The 21,423-nt window shown below is 38.3% G+C and overlaps 1 protein-coding gene and 1 non-coding gene across 2 annotated transcripts in view; both read right to left on the bottom strand.

The window, feature by feature from the left end:
• The window catches only part of LOC105493093 (NEDD4 E3 ubiquitin protein ligase), a 167,428-nt gene that overhangs the window by 131,018 nt on the left and 14,987 nt on the right, over positions 1 to 21,423 (bottom strand). The window contains exon 2 of the mRNA XM_071066808.1: positions 11,147 to 11,220. Within this exon, the coding sequence (XP_070922909.1) occupies positions 11,147 to 11,220 (74 nt within the window). The remainder of the gene's footprint in view (positions 1 to 11,146; positions 11,221 to 21,423) is intronic.
• Positions 113 to 216, bottom strand: LOC112427685 (small nucleolar RNA U13). Its single transcript, XR_003019381.2, has one exon. It is a non-coding gene; the product is annotated as a small nucleolar RNA U13 (small nucleolar RNA).

Genomic DNA, 21,423 nt, shown 5'->3' with positions numbered 1-21,423 from the left:
ATTTCAGTTAGCATAATATCCTGATTAATCCGTATAGTCACATATTGCAGAATCTCCTTTTTAAAGGTTGAATAAACACTGTATGTATATACATTTCTTTTCTTTCTTTTCATGTGAAATTGGTATTCTGCCCATGTTGTAACAAGCTTCAAGGGTGGCACATCTTACACATGTGCATGGACACCCCGTCATGACACTTATAAACTACAGAAGGATCTAGACTACATTTTTTTTTTTTTTTTTTTTTTTTGAGACAGGGTCTTTCTCTGTCACCCAGGCTGGAGTGAGGTGGCATGAACACGGCTCACTGCAGCCTCAACTTCCTGGGCTCAAGTGATCCTCCCACCTCAGCCTCCTGAGTAGCTGGGACCACAGGCATGCATCACCACACCTGGCTAACTTTTAAAAATTTTTTTTGTAGAGACAGGGTCTCATCACCAGGCTGGTCTTGAACTCCTGGGCTCAAGTGATCCTCCCACCTCGGCCTTCCAAAGTGCTGAGATTACAGGTGTGAGCCACCATGTCCAGCCCACATTTCTTTTTTTTAATGTTTTTAATTTTCATGGGTACATAGTAGGTGTATGTGTTTATGGGGTACATGAGATTACCCATTCATTTGTCGATGGACTTTCACGCTGTTTCCAGATATATGTCTGAAGATACTTTTTCCCAATCTATGGCTTGCATTTTCTATAACCGTGTTTCTTAAAGAAGAAAAGTTTTAATTGTGTTGAAGTTCCTTTCAAGGCAGTTTTCTTTTATGGCTCATCCTTTTTGGTACTGTTCACGAAAACTTTGTGTAACCCAATAGAGCAAATATTTTTTTTCCTGTGTCTTCCTATAGAAGTCTCATCATTTTAGCTCATCCTAATTTTCTGTATGATGTGTGGTAAGGGCCAAGATTCATTTCATTCTGTACAGACCAGTTGTTCTAGTACTGTGTAATGAAAGACGACTACTCTTTCCCTTGAATTACCTCAGCATTTTTTGTTAAACAGGAACTGATCATATATGTGTATATATTCTCTCTCTCGCTCTCACATACACACACACGTGCATGTATTTCTACACTCTCCATTCCATTGAACAATATGTCTATTCTCATGCCATTGCCACTCTGTCTCTTATTATAACTGTGTAGCAGGTCTTGAAATGAGGTAACGTAAGTCTTCCAATTTTGTTCCTTCTCGGAATTGTTCTGGCTATTCTATGTGCCTTGACTTTCCATATAAATATTGAAATCATCTTATCAATGTCTCTGAAAAAACTTGCTGAGATTTTTATTGGGACTGTGCCAAATCTAATCAATTTGGAGAAAAATGCCACCCTAACACTATTGAGTCTTCTAATTAAAACAGCATATGTATCCATTGATTTATGTGGTCTTCGATTTCTCTCAGCACTGTTTTATAGTTTTCAGGCTACATTTCTTGCAAATCTTTTGGTACATTTATTTCTAAATATTTAACATTTACACGATTGTAAACACATTTTTAAATTTTATTATCCAATTGCTCAATGATAGGATACAGAAATATAACTGATTTTGGGTACACTGACTTTGCATTTTGTGGCAGTGTTAAATTCACTTATTAGTTCTTCCAGTAGCTTTTTCTGTAGATTCCTTGGGGTTATCTACCTACAAACGATGTTGTCTGCAAATAAAGACAGTTTTACTTCTTCCTTTTTGACCTGTTATGATATTTTTTCTTTGCTGTACTACATGGCTAAAATATATAGTACAATGTTGGATAGAACATATAAGCAGGCAACTTTGCCTTATTCCTGAGATTAAGTAGAGAGCCTTCAAACTGCCAGCATTAAGTAGGTGATTAGCTACTGGGTTTTTTCATAGATTCCCTTGATGAGGTTTAGGACATTTCCATCTACTCCTACTTTGCAGAGAGTTTCTATTATGAATGGGTGTTGAATTTTGTCAGTGGTGTTTTCTGCTTTTATTAAGATGACTGTCTTCTCAGTGTGGCGATTCCTCAAGGATCTAGAACTAGAAATACCATTTGACCCAGACATCCCATTACTGGGTATATACCCAAAGGATTATAAATCATGCTGCTATAAAGACGCATGCACATGTATGTTTATTGTGGCACTATTCACAATAGCAAAGACTTGGAACTAACCCAAATGTCCATCAATGATAGACTGGATTAAGAAAATGTGGCATATATACACCATGGAATACAATGCAGCCATAAAAAAGGATGAATTCACGTCCTTTGTAGGGACATGGGTGAAGCTGGAAACCATCATTCTGAGCAAACTATCACAAGGACAGAAAAGCAAACACCATATATTCTCACTCATAGGTGGGAATTGAACAATGAGAACACTGGGACACAGGGTGGGGAACATCACACACCGGGGCCTGTCATGGGGTAGGGGGAGGGGGGAGGGATAGCATTAGGAGATATACCTAATGTAAATGACAAGTTGATGGGTGCAGCACACCAACATGGCACATGTATACATATGTAACAAACCTGCACATTGTGCACATGTACCCTAGAACTTAAAGTATACTTTAAAAAAAAGAAAAAAAAGGTGACTGTCTTCTTTTATTCTATTAATATAGTGTATTACATCAGTTAATTTTCAGATATTAAACTACCTTTGTATTTTATGTTAGTTTGCTGAGAGATTTTATCATGACTGGTGTTAGATTTTGTCAAAGGCACATTCCATGCCAAGCAAAATGACCATGTGTTTTTTCTATTTTACTGTATGAATATGATGAATTGCATTGATAAATTTTTTAATGTTGAACAAACCTTGTATTCCTAGGAAAAATCCTACCTGGTGACACATAGATACATAATGTTCAATTTCATTTTTGCATCTGTGTTGAGGGATATTGGTTTTAAGTTTTCTTGTGATGTCTGTGTCTTGTTTGGGGACCAAGATAATACTAGTCTAATAAAATGAGTAGGGAAATGCCCTCCATTTTCTTAATGTGTTTGTGTAGAACTTGTATTATTTATTCCTTAAATGTCTGATAGTTGTATGCAGTGATACAATGTGGGCCTGGAGTTTTCTTTGCAGGAAGGACAAATTCAGTTCCTTTAATTAACAACAAATTCAATTTCTTTTAACAACAAATTCAATTTCTTTCCATAATGAACATCTATTAAAGTTTTATATTTGTTCTGTGGCTAGTTCTGTAATCCGTGTCTTTCAAGACTATTATCTAGTTCATCTAAGTTGTGTGTACTTCTTTATTGATATGAAATTGTACAAAATATTTTCCTTTTATCTTTTTCATTTCCACAGGATCCAGAGCAATGCCCCAGTTTTCATTCTCATTACCAGTAATTAGTGCCTTCTCTCTAACTCTTGATCATTCTAGATAGATTTAAAACTTTAATTGATATCTTCAAATAACAAGCTTTTGATTACAGTAATTTTTTTTCTATCATTGTCCATTTTCTCTTTTATTGATTTTGGCCCTTGTTTTTATTATTTCTTCTCTCTACTTATTTTAGAACTGATTTGCTCTTTTTTCCCTAATTTATTAAGGTCAGAACTCAAAACATTCATTTACATCTTGCTCCTTTTCTAAGTTAAGGATTTTAAACACATAAATTTCCCTCTGAATATAACTTCAGCTGCATTCCACAATTGTGATATTGCTTTATTTTCATTTTCATTCAGTTCAAAATATTTTCATCTTTGACATATAGATTATTTAGAAGTATGCTAATTAAATTCCAAATATTTGTAGTTTTTCTACATCTTAATATTATTGGTTTCCAATTGAATTCCATTTTTCTCAAAGAACATCCTCTATATGATTTCAATCTTTTGAAAATTTCTGAAACTTGTCCTATGGACCCACACATGGTCTATGCTGGTTAATGTACCATGCACATTTCAAAAGAATGTGGTTTATTGTTTTAAGGCCCAGAATATTGTGGCAGGCACTAGGGCAGCTCCTATTATCCCCACCTCCTAATATTCATGCTCTTTGTGTTCCTCTCCTCTTAAGCATGGGACGGATCTATATATTCTAACCAACATATTGTGGCAAAGGTGACAAAGTATGTGATTACATTACATAAGATTGTAACCCACCTTGCTAGGAGACTCTTCCTAGCTTTGAAGAAGCAAACTGCCAGCTTGTGAGCTGCTGAATGGCAAGAAGCTGAGATGGCCTCCAGCTGACAGCTAGCAAGAAATGGAAACGCTCAGACTGGCAGCCTGCAAGGAACTGAATGCCACCAGCAACCACATTAGCTTGGAAATGAATCCTTCCCTAAGCAAGCCTCAGCTAAGACCACAGCCCTACCAACACCTTAATGACAGCTGAAGTGAATTCCTATAATTTTATGTTGCCTCAGCATCCATACTGAATGTTAAGTTGGACATTTTTATACCAGAAGCAGGTCTTAGTCACCCTTAGCACAGTTTCCAGTTCTCTACCTCCTCTCGGCTCCTCAATGTGGTCAATCTGATAAGTACCTTACACAACTGCCTCCTGGTAACCACCTCCCTAAGAAGCAACCAGATTCAACCTACTTGACTTGCTCCACTGACCCCATATCCACAAGGACTGCAGAAATATGCCACAGTAATCACCTCTCCGTGATGGTTAATACCGAGTGTCAACTTCATTAGACTGAAGGATGCAAAGTATTGTTCCTGGGTGTGTCTGTGAGGGTGTCGCCAAAGGAGATTAACATTTGAATCAGTGGACTGGGAGAGGCAGACGCACCCTCAATCTGAGTGGGCACCATCTAATCAGCTGCCAGGGCAGCTAGAACAAAGCAGGCAGAACGTGGAAGGACTTGACTTGCTGAGTCTTCCGGCCTTCATCTTTCTCCCATGCTGGATGCTTCCTGCCCTCGAACATTAGACTCCAAGTTCTTCAGCTTTTGGACTGTTGGACTTAACACCAGTGACATGCCAGGGGCCTCTTATACCTTTGGCCACAGACTGCAGGCTGCATTGTTGGCGTCCTATTTTTGAGGTTTTGGGACTCGGGCTGGCTTCCTTGCTCCGCAGCTTGCAGATGGCCTACAGTGGGACTTCACTTTGTGATCATGTGAGTCAATTCTCCTACTAAATTCCCTTTCGTATATACATCTATCCTATGAGTTCTGTCCTCCTAGAGAACCCTAATACAGATTTCTCAGACACAGCATGACTCCATGAAATTTGTGCCTGCTTGCTCTAAACCCACCAGTGACAACTCCCTGAGGGAAACCTGTTTGGAAAATGCCCTGGATCCCAATAAAAGCCTCAGCCCACAGGTCCCTTGCACTCTTTCTTCTGTTCCCCACCCACTAGTTGACTGTGCATGTCCTGGATGGCTCCCCACTTCCTGTTGGCCCTGGGAGGCATGCTGCCCTCTTCTCTCTGGCATCTGTTAAGTAATACACCGCTGTTATTTCGTGTGTTTTGTTGAGTTGCCTCCTGTGTCTCACCTGACTGATACACTCGACCCTAACTTCTTTGTCAGGATTCTCCTAGAGAGTGGCTATCTGCTCTTTTGGTAGGAATAAACTGGACACAGACAAGAGCTCTAAGAGCAGCCGCCAGGATATGCAAATGTGCTGTGAGAGGGACATCTGGTCATAGCTAAGACACTTAGGCATGAGGGCACTTGCCAGGATAAAGAAATACCCATAAAAGGCACATTGTAAACATCTATATCCAAATTCCTAGAGTCTCATCAGGGCACGGCTAGAGTTTACAGCCACTCTCATGTGAGAGACTTCAAGACAGAAAAATTAGAAAAAATTAGAAAAAAAAAAAAGAACAACAGCAGCTTTGCAAGACCCTGTAGCAGAGGACCCAGTTAAACAATGCAGGAACTTCTGAATCACAGAAACTGTGAGACAATAAATGTACGTCCTTTTAAGCAACCACATTTGTGGTTATTATTATTATTATTATTATTATTATTATTATTATGTGAGACGGAGTCCTACTCTGCTACCCAAGCTGGAATGCAGTGGTGCCATCTTGCCTCACCGTAACCTCCGCCTCCCGGGTTCATATCATTCTCCTGCCTCAGCCTCCCGAGTAGCTGGGACTACAGGCGCCCACCACCATGCCCAGATAATTTTTTGTAATTTTAGTAGAGATGGGTTTCACCGTGTTAGCCAGGATGGTCTCGATCTCCTGACCTTGTGATCTGCCCGCCTCGGCCTCCCAAAGTGCTGGGATTACAGGCGTGAGCCACCGCGCCTGGCCAGTTTGTGGTAATATTACTATGCAGCAATAAACTAATACAGCCCATATGTGGTCTACGCTAGCGAATGTACAATGTACACTTGAAAAGAAAAGAATGTACACTTGAAAAGAAAGTTGTTAGAAATAGTGTTCTTTAGGTCAAAGTTGTTCATAATATTGTTCAAATTTATGTTTTTGATTTTTTTATTTAGTTGTTTTATCAACTGCTGAAAGAGAAGTGTTAATGCCTCCAACTATGATGGTGGGAGTTTTAAAAATTTCCCCTTTAATTCCGTCAAATTTTGATTCATATTTTTCTAAGTTATTTTAGCAGGCACACATACATTTATGATTGTTATATATTCTTGATTGACTTTATTCTTTATCATCACGAAATGTTTGAAAATGTTTGTGTTTAAATCTATTCTACCAGATACTAATATATCCATTTCAGTCTTTTTATGCTTATTGCATGGCATATATTTTTGCTTCCACTTTCTTTCAACTTAGCTATGTCTTTATATTTTAAGTGCATCTCATAAGACAGTATATAGTTGGGTCTTGTTTTTTAATTTATCCTAACAACCTCTGTCTCATATTTATTTTAATCCATTAATGTTCCATGTAATTATTGATATGATTGGATTTAGGTCTACCAGGTTTATTGTTTGTTTTCCATTGTTCCTGCCCTTTACATTGTTTTTTTGTTTTTGAGATGGAGTTTCACTCGTCACCTAGGCTGAAGTGCAGTGGCATAATCTTGGTTCACTGCAACCTCCACCTCCCGGGTTCAGGCAATTCTCCTGCCTCAGCCTCCTGAGTGGCTAGGATTAAGATGCCCGCCACCACACCCAGCTAATTTTTGTATTTTTAGTAGAGACAGGGTTTCACCATGTTGCCCAGGCTACTCTCGAACTCCTGACCTCAGGTGATCCACCTGCCTTAGCCTCCCAAAGTGTTGGGATTACAAACGTGAGCCACTGCACCCGGCCCCTTTTACTTTTTTTGATCATTTGTTCCTCCTTTTCTGACTTTTTTTTTTTTTTTTTAATGGTTTAGTTATTTTGCCCAGGCTGGAGTGCAATGGTGTGATCTTGGCTCATTGCAACCTCCGCCTCCTGGCTTCCACTGATTCTCCTGCCTCAGCCTCCTCAGTAGCTCAGATTACAGGAATGGGCCACCACACCCAGCTAATTTTGTGTCTTAGTATAGATGGGATTTCACCATGTTGGCCAGGCTGATCTCAAACTCCTGTCCTCAGGTGATCCACCCGCCTCAGCCTCCCAAAGTGCTAGGATTACAGGTGTGAGATACTACAACTGGCCTCGTTTACTTTTTTTGATCATTTGTTTCTCCTTTTCTGGCATTTTTTTTTTTTCTTTTTTTTGGAGACAGGGGCTTACTCTGTTACCTAGGCTGAAGTACAGTGGCAAAAAATTACGGCTCATTGGAGCCTTGACCTCCTGGGCTCCAGTGATCCTCCAACCTCAGCCTCCTTTGTAGCTGGGACCACAGGTGCATACAAACACACCTGGCTAATTTTTTGACTTTCTGTAGTGACAGCGTCCCACTTTGTTGCCCAGGCTGGTCTTGAACCCCTCGGCTTAAGTTCCTGGCTTTTTGTTTATTTAGTTTTTCAACAACTTCATTTTAAAACTTCTACTGTTTTTTATCTATAATTTTTTGCACTATTTTTTATTGGTTTCTCTGGATATTACACTACACATCATTAATCTTTTATTCAACTTATACTTAGTATTATACCATTCTACCACATAGGTCCATAATTTACACCTGCTCCATCCTTTATGTCACAGTTGTTATATGTATTCCATCAGCAATATAAATCCTACAAAACAATGTTTTATGTTGTGATTTCAATAGGCATATGTTTTATTTTAAAAAGATATGATGATAAAAGGAAAACATGTTTTGTATATTCTCAGATATTTACTATTTTTGATGCTCTTTATTCCTTTCTGAGGACCTGAGTGTCTATCTGGTTTCCATTTTCTTCAGCGGAAAGGACTTTCTTTAAGATATCTTACAGGGCAGGTCTGCCAGTGATGAATTCTCTAGTCGTCTTTTTTTCGGAAAATGTTATTTTCTCATCTTCCTTAAAGGATATTTTCACTGAATATAAAATTATGGATTGATGGTTGTTATTTTATTGTTCCATTTTCTCCTGGTCTCTATCGTTTTGGGTAGGAAGTCAGTAATTAATTGACTTGTAGTTCCCCCATATATAAAGGGTCATATTTTTCTCTTTTTGTCAAGATTTTTCTCTTTATACCTGGCTTTCAACAGTTTGACTATTACGCACCTCATTGTGTTCTTAGTGTTTATTATCCTGCTTGGCGTTTTTCAATACTATATGAATTTAATCAAATTTGGAAAAAAAAACTTGGCCAATATTTCTCCAAAAAATATTTTGCCTTCTTCATTCCCCTCCCCTTTCTGTGTTAGACTGTAAGATATTATATAACGATATCCACGTTAGACTTTTATATATTATCTAACAAATCCCCAAGGCTGTGTTTTTTTGTTTTTTGTTTTTACCTCCAATGTTTGTCTCTCTTGTCTCTCTCATCCTCCAACTGGGTAACGAGTTCTACTGATCTATCTTTAAGTTCAGTTCATCTTTCCTCTTCTCCATTTGGCTGATAAATCTACCCAACAATTTTAATTTCAAATGCTGTTTTTTCACTCTTGGAATTTTCTTTTGTTTATGATTTCCATTTCATATTTTTTAAATTTATTGTGGGCATATTTTCTCTACTGACAATGCCTTCCATTTTCCTGGTTCTTTTAGATAAGTAATTTTGCATTATATTCTGGACACATATTATAAATGGTTTTTTTGGGGGGTTTTTTTTTGTTTTTTTTTTTTTGTTTTTTGAGACGGAGTCTCGCTGTTGCCCAGGCTGGAGTGCTGTGGCGCGATCTTGGCTCAATGCAAGCCATTCTCCTGCCTCAGCCTCCTGAGTAGCTGGGACTACAGGTGCCTGCCACCTCGCCCGGCTAATTTTTTGTATTTTTAGTAGAGACGGGGTTTCACCGTGTTAGCCAGGATGGTCTCGATCTCCTGACCTCGTGATCCGCCCGCCTCAGCCTCCCAAAGTGCTGGGATTACAGGCGTGAGCCACTGTGCCCGGCCGACATATATTATAAATGTTAAGTTTTGGAGACTGAATTTTGCTGCTGCTGTGTGTGTGTGTGTGTGTGTGTCTCTGCTTATCATTCTATGGTTTGGATATTTGTACCCTCCAAACTGCATGTTGAAATTTGATTTCCAATGTGGGAATATTGAAAGATGGGTCTCAGTTGGAGGTATTTGGGTCATGGGAGCAAATCCCTCCTGAATAGATTAATGTCCTCCCTCGGGAGTGAGTGAGTTCTCATTCTATTTGTTCCTCTCTATTTGTCAAAAAGAGGCTGGCACACCTCCCTCTTGCTTCCTCTCTTGCCATGTGATTTCTTTGCCTATGCTAGGTCTCCCTCCCCTTTTTGTCATGACTTGAAGCAATCTGAGGCCCTCACTAGATGCAAAGGCCCAGTCTTGAACTTTCCACATACCAAATCAACCACTTTTCTTTACAAAATACACGGTCTTAGGAATTCTGTTATAGCAACCCTAAACAGATTAAGACTATCATGCAATTAATCATCTTTTTCCGACAAGAGCCACAAATCCTGTTTTTGTTTGTTTTTTGAGACACGGCCTCACTTTGTCACCCAGGCTGGAGTGCGATGGCACAATCTTGGCTCACTGCAGACTCAATCACCCAGGCTCAAGCAACGCTCCTGACTCAGTCCCCCATGTAGCCAGGAGTATAGGCATGTGCCAGCATGCCCAGGTGATTTTTTGTATTTTTTGTAGAGATGGAGTTTCACCATATTTCCCAGGTTGGTCTCAAACTCCTGAGTTCAAGCAATCTGTCTGCCTCAGTCTCCCAAACCCCGTTTCTTAGGCAGTAACTCTGATTTCTCTTCAGATCTTTTGTCTTCAGTTGAGTTGCTGAGCTCTTCAGCTCTCTCCTTTCCAGAATCCTTACCATTGCCATGTTTTCTTCAGATTCAGAGATTCAGTAAATCAACAATTGGAAATATTATTCTACTTCCCACAACAACTTACTAATACTATTTGGTACATACGTATGTATGTATGTACGTATGTGCGTACGTACGTATATATTTTTGTTTTTGAGACAGAGGCACACTCTGTTGCCCAGGCTGGAGTGCAGTGGCACAATCTCGGCTCACTGCAACCTCCACCTCCTGGGTTCAAGCGATTTCTGGATAATTTTTTTATTTTTAGTACAGACGGGGTTTCACCATGTTGGTCAGGCTGGTCTCAAACTCCTGACCCTCGACTGATCCGCCTGCCTCAGCCTCCCAAAGTGCTAGGATTACAGGCGTGAGCCACCATGCCCAGCCTGATTTGATTTTTAATTGAACCAAAGTTTGGATTCTGCTACTTTCCTGGGCCATGAAGACTACAATTTTTCCAGGTTCTGATTCTACCTGCCCTCAGACCAACTCATAGTATCAGGAACTCACTCAGTACAATTCCCTTCTTCCAAACATGAACTCCCCACCAGAATCTGCCTGCTCTGTTCACTCTCCACTGCCTTCAAGTTGCTGCTTTTTGTATTAAGTCCAGAGTTTATGGTTGTTACCTGCTAAAGGATTAGTCTGTTAGAATTTTACAAATTTCCAGAACCAGAGTTCAATAATGTATCTTGTGACTACTGCTATCATTCGTACTTCTGCCTAATTTCACAAATTTTGTAATTCAGACACCAAGAGATTTAGTAAACCACCAACTGGTAATATTATTATTATCCTTTCCACAACAATTTACTAATACTATTTGATTTTTAATTTAACCAAAGTTTGGAAAAAATTAACAAATACAAAGTTTTAAAATTATAATCCAAATTGATATACTTACCTAGCTCCCAATATATCCTTCTTGGCAAGGCCTATTCCAGCTATAACTTTTACTCTCACGATTCGTGAATTTTCCTAAAATACAGAAATTTAGATTTCATTTTCATGCACTTATAAGTTAACTAAGATACAATATTTTAAAAATATATATCAATAATTAGGATATTAAAATTAATTGAAGAATTTTTCAATAGTTTTACTAAAAGTTACATAGGAAAAAAAGAAAATTATTTGTAGATGACCTGATTATTTACAAAGATAAGCAAAAATTTGAGTCAACTTATTACATTGAATAAGAATTTATTACTGCACTCAAGAAAATCTAAAGCCAAAGTATTGCAACTAATATGAATTTCTAATTATTGCTATATACATACACAAAATCGAAAGTTCATAACCATTTGGCTTTTGGGGTTTTTTTGAGACAGAGTCTCACTCTATTACCCAGCCTGGAGTGCAGTGGTGTGATCCTGGCTCACTGTAATCTCCGCCTCTCGGGTTCAAGCAATTCTCATGCCTCAACCTTCTGAGTAGCTGAGATTATAGGTATGCGCCACCATGCCCAGATAATTTTTCTACTTTTAGTAGAGACAAGGTTTTACCACTGGCTGCTCTGGTCTTGAACTCCTGACCTCAGGTGATCTGCCTGCCTCAGCCTCCTAAAATGTTGGGATTACAGGTGTGAGACACTGTACCCAGCCCATAATCATTTGTAGTAACTACTTAGAAAAGGTTATTTTTAAAATCCCATTCAACAGACAACAGAGTATATAATAATGTGTGGGTACTGTAAAGTATCGAATATTAAATATCTTTGATATGATGGCATGGAGGTTTTATAAAGAGTGTCTTAGATTTAAGAGACACATAGTGAAGTGTTTAGGGATACAGTATCATAAATCTTGCAACTTACTTTCAAATAACTTAGCAAATAAAAAATTTAACATAACTATGCTGTGTGTGCGTATGTGTGTGTATACAAATAAAGGGGAATGAGCAAAATGTTACCAATTTGTGGATCTAGTTCTTGGGTATACAGGTGTATACTGTACTACTTATACTACTCTTTTAACTGTTTTGTAGGTTTGAAATTATTCAAAATAAAAAGTTAAGAAAATATAAAACATGCATTTTTTTAATTCACAAGTTACAAAACTGTTAGAACAGAAATAAAATTAATAAGAAATATAAAAAAACCTTCATAGATAACATTATAAAATATTGCCAGTTACGCTGGCACACACCTATAATCACAGCACTTTGGGAGGCCAACATGAGAGAATTGTTTAAGCCCAGGAGTTCAAGACCAGCCTAGGCAATATAACAAGACCCCATCCCTCCAAAACATAAGCCAGGCATGATAACTTGTGTCTGTAATCCCAGCTACTAGGGAGGTTGAGGCAGGAGGATTGCCTGAATTTGAGATTACAGTGAGCTATGAACACCACTGCACTCCAGTCTGGGTGACAGAGCAAGACCTTATTTTAAAAATGTATAAAACATCGAAGAACGTAAAAAAGACTTCAATAAATGGAGAAATCCACTATGTTTATGTGTGAAAATATTTAATATTATCTTTTTTCTCCAAAGTAGTCTATAAATTTAATACAATTCCCACTCTCCCTTCAAATTTTTTCATGGATCTTTACAAATAATTCCAAAATTCATAGAGAGGAGTAAAAATGAGTAAAGAAGTAAACAATAACATTCAATCACTATCTTGTACTAATATATAAAACCAAATTCCAGATAAAGTCTAAAAGTGAAAATAAAAATTTATTAAAGTTAATTTAAAATTTTGCAATAGTTTATAGCATCTGGAAATATTTTAAAAATACAACCCTAATGGCAAAAATTATTCAATTCCACAATAATAAAATTATATACCTTTAGTATGAGAAAAAATATCATGTGCAAAACGAAAAAAAAGGGGATATTTTAGATACTTCTTCCTGTAGACATATCTAAAATATCTATAGAAGTATCTAAAATATACATCATTGAGACAAATGATAATTATCCAGAGTATGTGAATAATTCCTAAAAATCAATATGTAAAATATAATTAACCTAATACAAGATACCATATAGAATGGCTAAGATAAATACATGAAAAGATAATCTCACCAGTCAGCAGAAAGAACTCTAATGCACTGTTGGTGGGAGTGTAAATTGATGGATCATTCTAAAGAGATGCTTGACCTGCTTACTAAAGTTCTAAAACAAAAACCCAGGAACTCTATTTCTAGATGCTTCCCTAGATAAATGTACATCTATGTACACAAGGACTTAAGTACAACAGTATTTACAGGAGCATTTTTTAAGATCAACAAATATGGAGGAGGAGACAGAGCAAGATGGCTCATTAGAACTCTCCAGTGACAGTCCCCACCAAGGAACATCAAATTAAACAATTATTCAAACAAGAAAGCACCTGCATAAGAACCAAAAATCAGGTGACTAATCACAGTACCTAGTTTTAACATCGTATGAAGGAAAGAGGCACTGAAGAGGGTAGGAAAGACAGTCTTGAATTGCTTACACCACCCCTCCTACATCCCCTGGCAGTGCAGTGTGGTGGCTGAGAGAGAATCGATGCCTTTGCAAGAGGAAGAGCAAAGTGACTGTAGGACTTTGCATTGGAACTCAGTGCTGCCCTGTCGCAATGGAAGGCAAAACAGGGCAGAAGTCAGCTGGCACCCATGGAGGGAGTATTTAGACCAACCTCAGCCAGAGGGGAATCATCCATCCCAGCAACAGCTAAGTTTGGGCAAGCCTTGCCCCTGTAGGCTAAAGCACTCCGAGATCCTAAATAAACTTAAAAGGCAGTCTAGACCACAAGGACTGCAGTCCCTGAGCAAGTCCTGGTACTGTGCTGGGCTTGGAGTCAGCAGACTTGGGATGCACACGAACCAGTGAGACACCAGACAAGGCGGCCAAGGGTGTGATTGTGTCACCCCTCCTCCAACTTCAGACAGCACAGTTCATAGCTCCAGGAGGAGAGATAAGGGTAGAGGAGACTATGTTCTCCAACTTGGATACCAGCACAGCCACAATAAAATAAAGCAGCAACCAGAGTCCTGAAGCCCCCATTCTAAGTCATAACTCCCAGACATTTCTAGACCCATCCTGGGCCAGAAGGGAAAGTGCCACCCCGAAGGACAGGACCCAGTCCTGCCAGATTTCACTACCTGCTGACTAAAGAGCTCTTGGGCCTTGAATAAAATCAGGGGTAGCCAGGCAGCCGTTGCCACAGGCCTTGGGCAAGACTCAGTATTATGCTGACTTCGGGTGTGATCCAACACATGCCCAGCTGTGGCGGCCACAGGGAAAGACTCCCGCTTAAGGAAAGGAGAGGGAAAAGTAAAAAAAAAATTGTCTTGCAACTTGGGTACCAGCTCAGTCACAGTAAAATAAAGCACCAATCAGACTCCTCAAGTCACTGATTCCTGGCCTTAGACCCACTCTGGGCCACAAGGAAACCCACTGCCCTAAAGGGAGAGACCCAGGCCTGGCAGAACTCACCATCTACTGATTAAAGAGACTGTAGTAGCCACAGGTCTGGGGCAGTGGTGACCATGGGCAGAGACTCTGTCTGCTTGAGAAAATCAAAGGGAAGAATAAAAAGGACTTTGTCTTGCAACCTGGGTACCATGACAGCCCCAGTGAAATAAAGCACCAAGCAGATTCCTAAAGTCTCTAATCCCAGGCCCAAACTCCTAGACAGCATGTCTAGACCCACCGTGGGCCAGAAGGGAACCTACTGCACTGAAGAGAAAGACCTAGCCCTGGCAAATTCATCTCCTGCTGACCGAAGAGCCCTTGGGTCTTAAATAAACACAAGTGGTAGCCAGGAAATAGTCACCACAAGCCTTAGGCAAAATCCGGTACTGTGTTTGCTTCAGGTGTGACCCAACACAGTCCCAGTGACGGTGGCCACAGGATTGTGTCACCCTTCTGCCAACTCCAGGCAGCTCAGAACAGAGAGAGAGAGAGAGAGAGAGAGAGAGAGAGAGAGAGAGAGAGAGTGAGTCCAATTGGCTGGGGGAAAGTAAGAGAGGAGAACAAGAGTCTCTGCCTGGTAATACAGGGAATTCTCCCAGATCTAACCAAGACCAGCAAGTTGGTACCTCTATGAGACTACAAGAGTCACATCACTACTGGGCTTGGGGTACCCCCTAATATGCTCACATATGGCTTCAGTGACCAAAGACTTAGATCACAAGATTCAATTCCCTTTGAATACTTGAAAAGCCTTCTCAAGAAAGATGAGTACAAACCAGCCCAGACTGTGAAGATTAGCATAAATACCTAACTCTTTAATGTTCAGACATTAATGAACATCCACAAGCATCAACATCATCCAGGATAACACGATCTCACCAAACAAACTAAATAGGGCACTAGTGACCAATTCCAGAGGGACAGAGATATGTGAACTCTAAGATAAATCAAAATAGCAGTTTTGAGGAAGTTCAATGAAATACAAGAAAACACAAAGAAGGATCTCAGGATCCTATCAGATAAATTTAACAGAGATTAAAAACCTCTTTGATTCTTATAAAGAATCAAGCAGAATTCTGGAGCTGAAAAAATTAATTGGCAAACTGAAGAATGCATCAGAATCTCTCAGTGACAGAACTGATCACACAGAAGAAAGAATTAGTGAGCTTGAAGACAGGTTATTTGAAAATACACAGTCGGAGGAGTAAAAATAAAGAATAAAAGTAACAAAGCATGCCTACAGGATCTACAAAATAACCCCAAAAGGGCAAAGTTAAGAGTTACTGGGCCCGGCATTGTGGCTCATGCCTGTAATCCCAGTACTTTGGGAGGCCGAGGCGAGTGGATCTCTTGAGGTCAGGAGTTTGAGACTAGTCTGGGCAACATGGTGAAACCCCGTCTCCACTAAAAACACAAAAATTAGCCAGGCGTGGCAGCGCGCACCTGTAATCCCAGCTACTCAGGAGGCTGAGGCAGGAGAAATGCTTGAATCTGGGAGGCAGAGGCTGTGGTCAGCGGAGATCGCGCCACTGCACTCCAGCCTGGGCAACAGGGTGAGACTCTGTCTCAAAAAAAGAAAAAAAGAGTTATTAGCTTTAAAGAGGAGGTAGCAAGAGAGACTGGGGTAGAAAGTTTATTCAGAGAAATAATAACAGAGAACTTTCTAAGCCTAGAGAAAGATATCAATATTCAGGCACAGGAAGGTTATTGAATATCAAGCAGATTTAACCCAAAGAAGACTACCTTAAGATATTTAGTAACCAAACTCCCAAAGGCCAGAGATGAAGAATGGATCTTAGAAGCAGCAAGAGAAAATAAAAAAACAAACCAAACAAAAAACAAAGGAGCTCCAATACGTCTGGCAGCAGGTTTCTGAGTGGTCACCTAATAGGCCAGGAGACAGTGGCATGATTTATTTAAAGTGCTGAAGGAAAAAATTTTTATTCTAGAATAGTATATCCGGTGAAAATACCCTTCAAACACAAAGGAGAAATAAAGACCTTCCTGGACAAACAAAAGCTGAGGGATTTAATCAACATAAAGACCTATCCTTCAAGAAACGCTATAAGGGTGTCCTACAGTCTGAAAGAAAAGGATGTTAATAAGCAGTAAGAAATCATCTGAAGGTGCAAAGTTCACAGGTAACAGTAAGTACACAGACAAATACAGAATATTGTAACACTGTAATTGTGATATATAAACTACTCATATCTTGAGCAGAAAGATTAAAAGATGAATCTATCAAAAATAATAACTACAATTTTTAAAGACACAGACAATATAAGAAGATACAAATAGAAACAAGAAAAAGTTAAAAAGCAAGGGGGATAAAGTGTAGAGTTTTTATCAGTTTTCTCTTTTCCTGTTTGTTTTTGCAATCAAATTGTCATCAGTTTAAAATAATGCATTGTAATATGTTAACTGCAACCCTCATGTAACATCAAGTTAAAAAACCTACAACTGACATATAAAATAGATAAACCAAAAATTTAAAGCATACCACTAAAGAAAACACTTTCACAAAAAGGACCACAAAACAACCAGAAAACAAATTAAAAATGGCAGAAGTCCTTACTTATCAATAATAACAATGAATGTAAGTGAACTAAACTCTCCAATCAAAATTATAGAGTGGTTGAATGGATTAAAAAAACAGTACCCAACAATCTGTTGCATACAAGAAACAGACTTCACCTATAAAGACACACATAGGCTGAAAATAAAGGGACAGAGAAAATATTCCATGCCAATGAAAACCAAAAAGGGCAGGAATAGCTGTATCAGATCAAATAGATTTCAATACAAAAACTAAAAAAAAGAGACAAAAAAGGTTATTACACAATGATAAAGGGATCATTTCAGCCAGAAGATATAACAATTATAAATACATATGCATCCAACACTGAAATACCCAGTTATATAAAGCAAATATTGTTAAAGTCAAAGAATGAGCTAGATTTCAATATAGTAATAGTTGGAAATTTCAACATCCCACTTTCGGCACTGGATAGATCATTCAGACAGACAATCAACAAAGAAACGCTGGACTTAATCTGCACTGTAAACCAAATGGACCTAATAGATATTTACAGAACATTTCATCCAGTGGCTGCATAATACATATTCTTCTCCTTGGCATACGGATCATTCTCAAGGATAAACCATATGTTAGCCACAAAACAAGTCTTTAAAAACTCAGCTAGGCACAATGGTTCATTCCTGTAATTCCAACGCTTTGGGATGCCGAGATGGGCAGACTTCTTGGGCCCAGGAGTTTGAAACCAGCCTGGGCAACATAGTCAGACCCTATCTCTTAAAATCAAACAAACAAAAAAAAACAGGCAGAGTGGTACTCCCAGCTCATCAGGGGGCTGAGGTGGGAGGATCACTTGAGCCCAAGAGTTGAGGCTGCAGGGAGCCATGACTGTGCCACTGCAGTCCAGCCTGTTCAACAGAGTAGCCCTGTCTTGAAAAAGAAAAAAAAAATTTTAAATTAAAATCTTAAAAGTATCTTCTCTGACTACAATGGAATAAAACTAGAAATCAATAACAAGAGGAACTTGGAAATAATACAAACAAATGGAAATTAAACAGTATGCTCCTGAATGATCAGTGGATCAATGAAAAAATTAAGGAGGATATTAAATAATTTCTTGAAACAAATAATAATGGAAACATAACATAGCAAACTTATGGAATACAGCAAAAGCAGTACTAAAAGAGAAGCTTATAGCTTTAAGTACCTACATGAAAAGGTAGAAAAACTTTAAAAAAAAATAACCTAGCAATGCATCTTAAAGAACTAGAAAAGCAAGAGCAAACCAACTCCAAAATTAGTAGAAGAAATAATAAAGATCAGAGCAGAAATAAATGAAATTGAAACAAAGAAAATAATACAAAGGATCAACAAAAATGAAATGCTGGTGTTTTGAAAAGATAAACAAAATAGACAAAACTTTAACTAGACTAAGGAAAGAAGGCCCAAATAAATAAAATCACAGATGAAAAAGGAGACATTATAACGGATACCACAGAAATTCAAAGAATCATTAGAGAGTACTGCGAACAACTATATGCCAATAAATTGGAAAACCTAAAGGAAATGGATAAATTTCTATACACATACAACCTTCCAAGAATGAACCATGAAGAAATCCAAAACATAAAAAGACCAATAACAAATAACGAGGTTGAAGCTGTAGTAAAGTCTCCCAGAAAAGAGAAGCCTAGGACCTGATGGCTTCACTGCCAAATTCTACCAAATATTTAAAGAATTAATACCAATCCTACTCAAACTATTTCAAAAAACAGAGGAGGAGGGAATACTTTCCATAACCATTCTATAAGGCCAATAATACCCTGATATCAAAACCAAAGATCCATTGAAAAAAGAAAACTACAGGCCAATATCTCTGATAAACATTTATGCAGAAATCCTTAATAAAATACTAGCAAACCAAATTTGACAATACATTGAAAAAAATCATTCATCGTGACCAAGTGGGATTCATATCAGGGATGAAAGAATGGTTCAACATACACAAATCAAAGTGAAACATCATATCAACAGAATGGAGGACAAAACCCATACGATCATTTTAACTGATGCTGAAAAAGCATTTGATAAATTTCAACATCCCTTAATGATAAAAAAAAAAAAAACACTTCAAAAACCTGACCACAGATGAAACACAGCTCAACACAATGAAAGCCATATATGACAGACCCACAGCTAGTGCCATGGTAAATGGGGAGAAACTGAAAGCCTTTCATCTATGATCTGGAACAAGATAAGGATGTCTACTTTATCTTATTTTATTTTATTTTATTTTTTTGAGATAGAGTCTTGCTCCATCACCCAGGCTGCAGTGCAGGGGCATGATCTCAGCTCACTGCAACCTCTGCCTCCGGGGTTGAAGCAATTCTCCTTCCTCAGCCTCCCGAGTAGCTGAGACTACAGGTGTGCGCCACCACACCCGGGTAATTTTTGTAATTTTAGTAGAGTCAGGGTTTCACCATGTTAGCCAGGCTGGTCTCGAACTCCTGACCTCCGACAATCCACCCGCCTCGGCCTCCCAAAGTGCTGGGATTACAAGCGTATGCCACTGTGCCCGGCCGCCCACTTTTACCACTATTATTGAATATAGTACTGGAAGTCCTAGAGAAATCAGATAAGAGAAAGAAAGGGAAGCTAAATTAGGAAGACATCAAATTGTTCTTATTTGAGGATGATATGAACTTATATTTGGAAAACCTAAAGACTCCACCCAAAAGCTATTAGAACTGATAAACACATTCAGTAAAGTTGCAGGATACAAAATCAATATACGAAAAATCAGTAGCATTTATTTTTATTTAAGAAACACGGTATTAAATTAGTAGCATTTTTATATGACAACAGTGAACAATCTGAAAAAGAAATCAAGAATGGAATCCCATTTACAGTCACTATAAATAAAATTAAATACCTAGGAATAAACTTAACCAAAGAAGTGAGAAATCTCTACATTGAAAACTATAAAACACAGATGAAAGAAATAGAAGACAACACCAAAAAAAAAAAAGGGGGAAAAATATTCCATGTTCATGGATTGGAACAATCAATATTGTTAAAATGTCCATACTACCCAAAGCAATCTACAGATTAAATGCAATTCCTATCACAATACCAATGACATACTTCACAGAAATGGAAAAAAAAATCCTAAAATATATGCAATCACAAAAGATCCAGAATAGCCAAAGTCATCCTGAGCAAAAAGAACAAAATGGAGTCAAATTAATTACTGGACTTCAAATTATACTACAGAGTTATAGTGTCCAACACAACAAGGTACTGGCATAAAAACAGACATACAAACCAATGGAACAGAATAGAGAACCCAGAAGTAAATCTATACATCTACAGTGAACTCCTTTTTGACAAAGGTGCCATGAACACACAACGGGGAAAGGACAGTCTCTTCAATAAATTATGGTGCTGGGACAACTGGATATCCCTATGTAGAAGAATCAAACTAGACCCCTATCTCTTGTCATATAGAAAAATCAAATCAAAACATTGAGGAAACTCTCCAGAACACTGGTCTAGGCAAAAATCTCTTGAGTAATACTCAAAAGCACAGGCAACCAAAGCATAAATGGACAAATTGGATCACATCAACTTAAAAAGCTCCTGTAGAGCAAAGGAAACAATCAACAAAGTGAAGAAACAACCCACAGAATGGGAGAAAATATTTGCAAACTATCCAACAAGAGACTAATCACCAGAAAATATATGAAGCTCAAACAACTCAATAGGAAAAACTCCAATAATCTGATTTTAAAATGGGCAGAAGATCTGAATAGATATTTCTCAAAAGAAGACATACAAATGGAAAACAAGTATTTGAAAAGGTGTTCAACATCGCTGATCATCAGGGAAGTGCAAATCAAAACTACAATGAGATATCATCTTACTCCAGTTAAAATGGCTCTTATCCAAAAGATGAGCAATAACAAGTGCTGGCAAGAATGTGGCAAAAGGGGTACCCTTATACTCTGTTGATGAGAATGTAGATTAGTAAAACCACTATGGAGAACACTATGGTGTTTCCTCAAAACACTAAAAATAGAACTATCATATGGTCCAGCAATCCCACTGCTATATACCCAAAGGAAATGAAACTAGTACATCAAAGAGATGTCTGCACTCCCATGTGTATTGCAGCAGATCTGGAATCAGCCTGTATTCATCAACAGAGGAAAGGATAAAGAGAATGTGGTACATACACT

The sequence above is a fragment of the Macaca nemestrina genome, chromosome 7, assembly GCF_043159975.1.
Source record: "Macaca nemestrina isolate mMacNem1 chromosome 7, mMacNem.hap1, whole genome shotgun sequence".
Classification (NCBI taxonomy): domain Eukaryota; kingdom Metazoa; phylum Chordata; class Mammalia; order Primates; family Cercopithecidae; genus Macaca; species Macaca nemestrina.
This window is presented reverse-complemented; position numbering and strand designations above follow the sequence as displayed.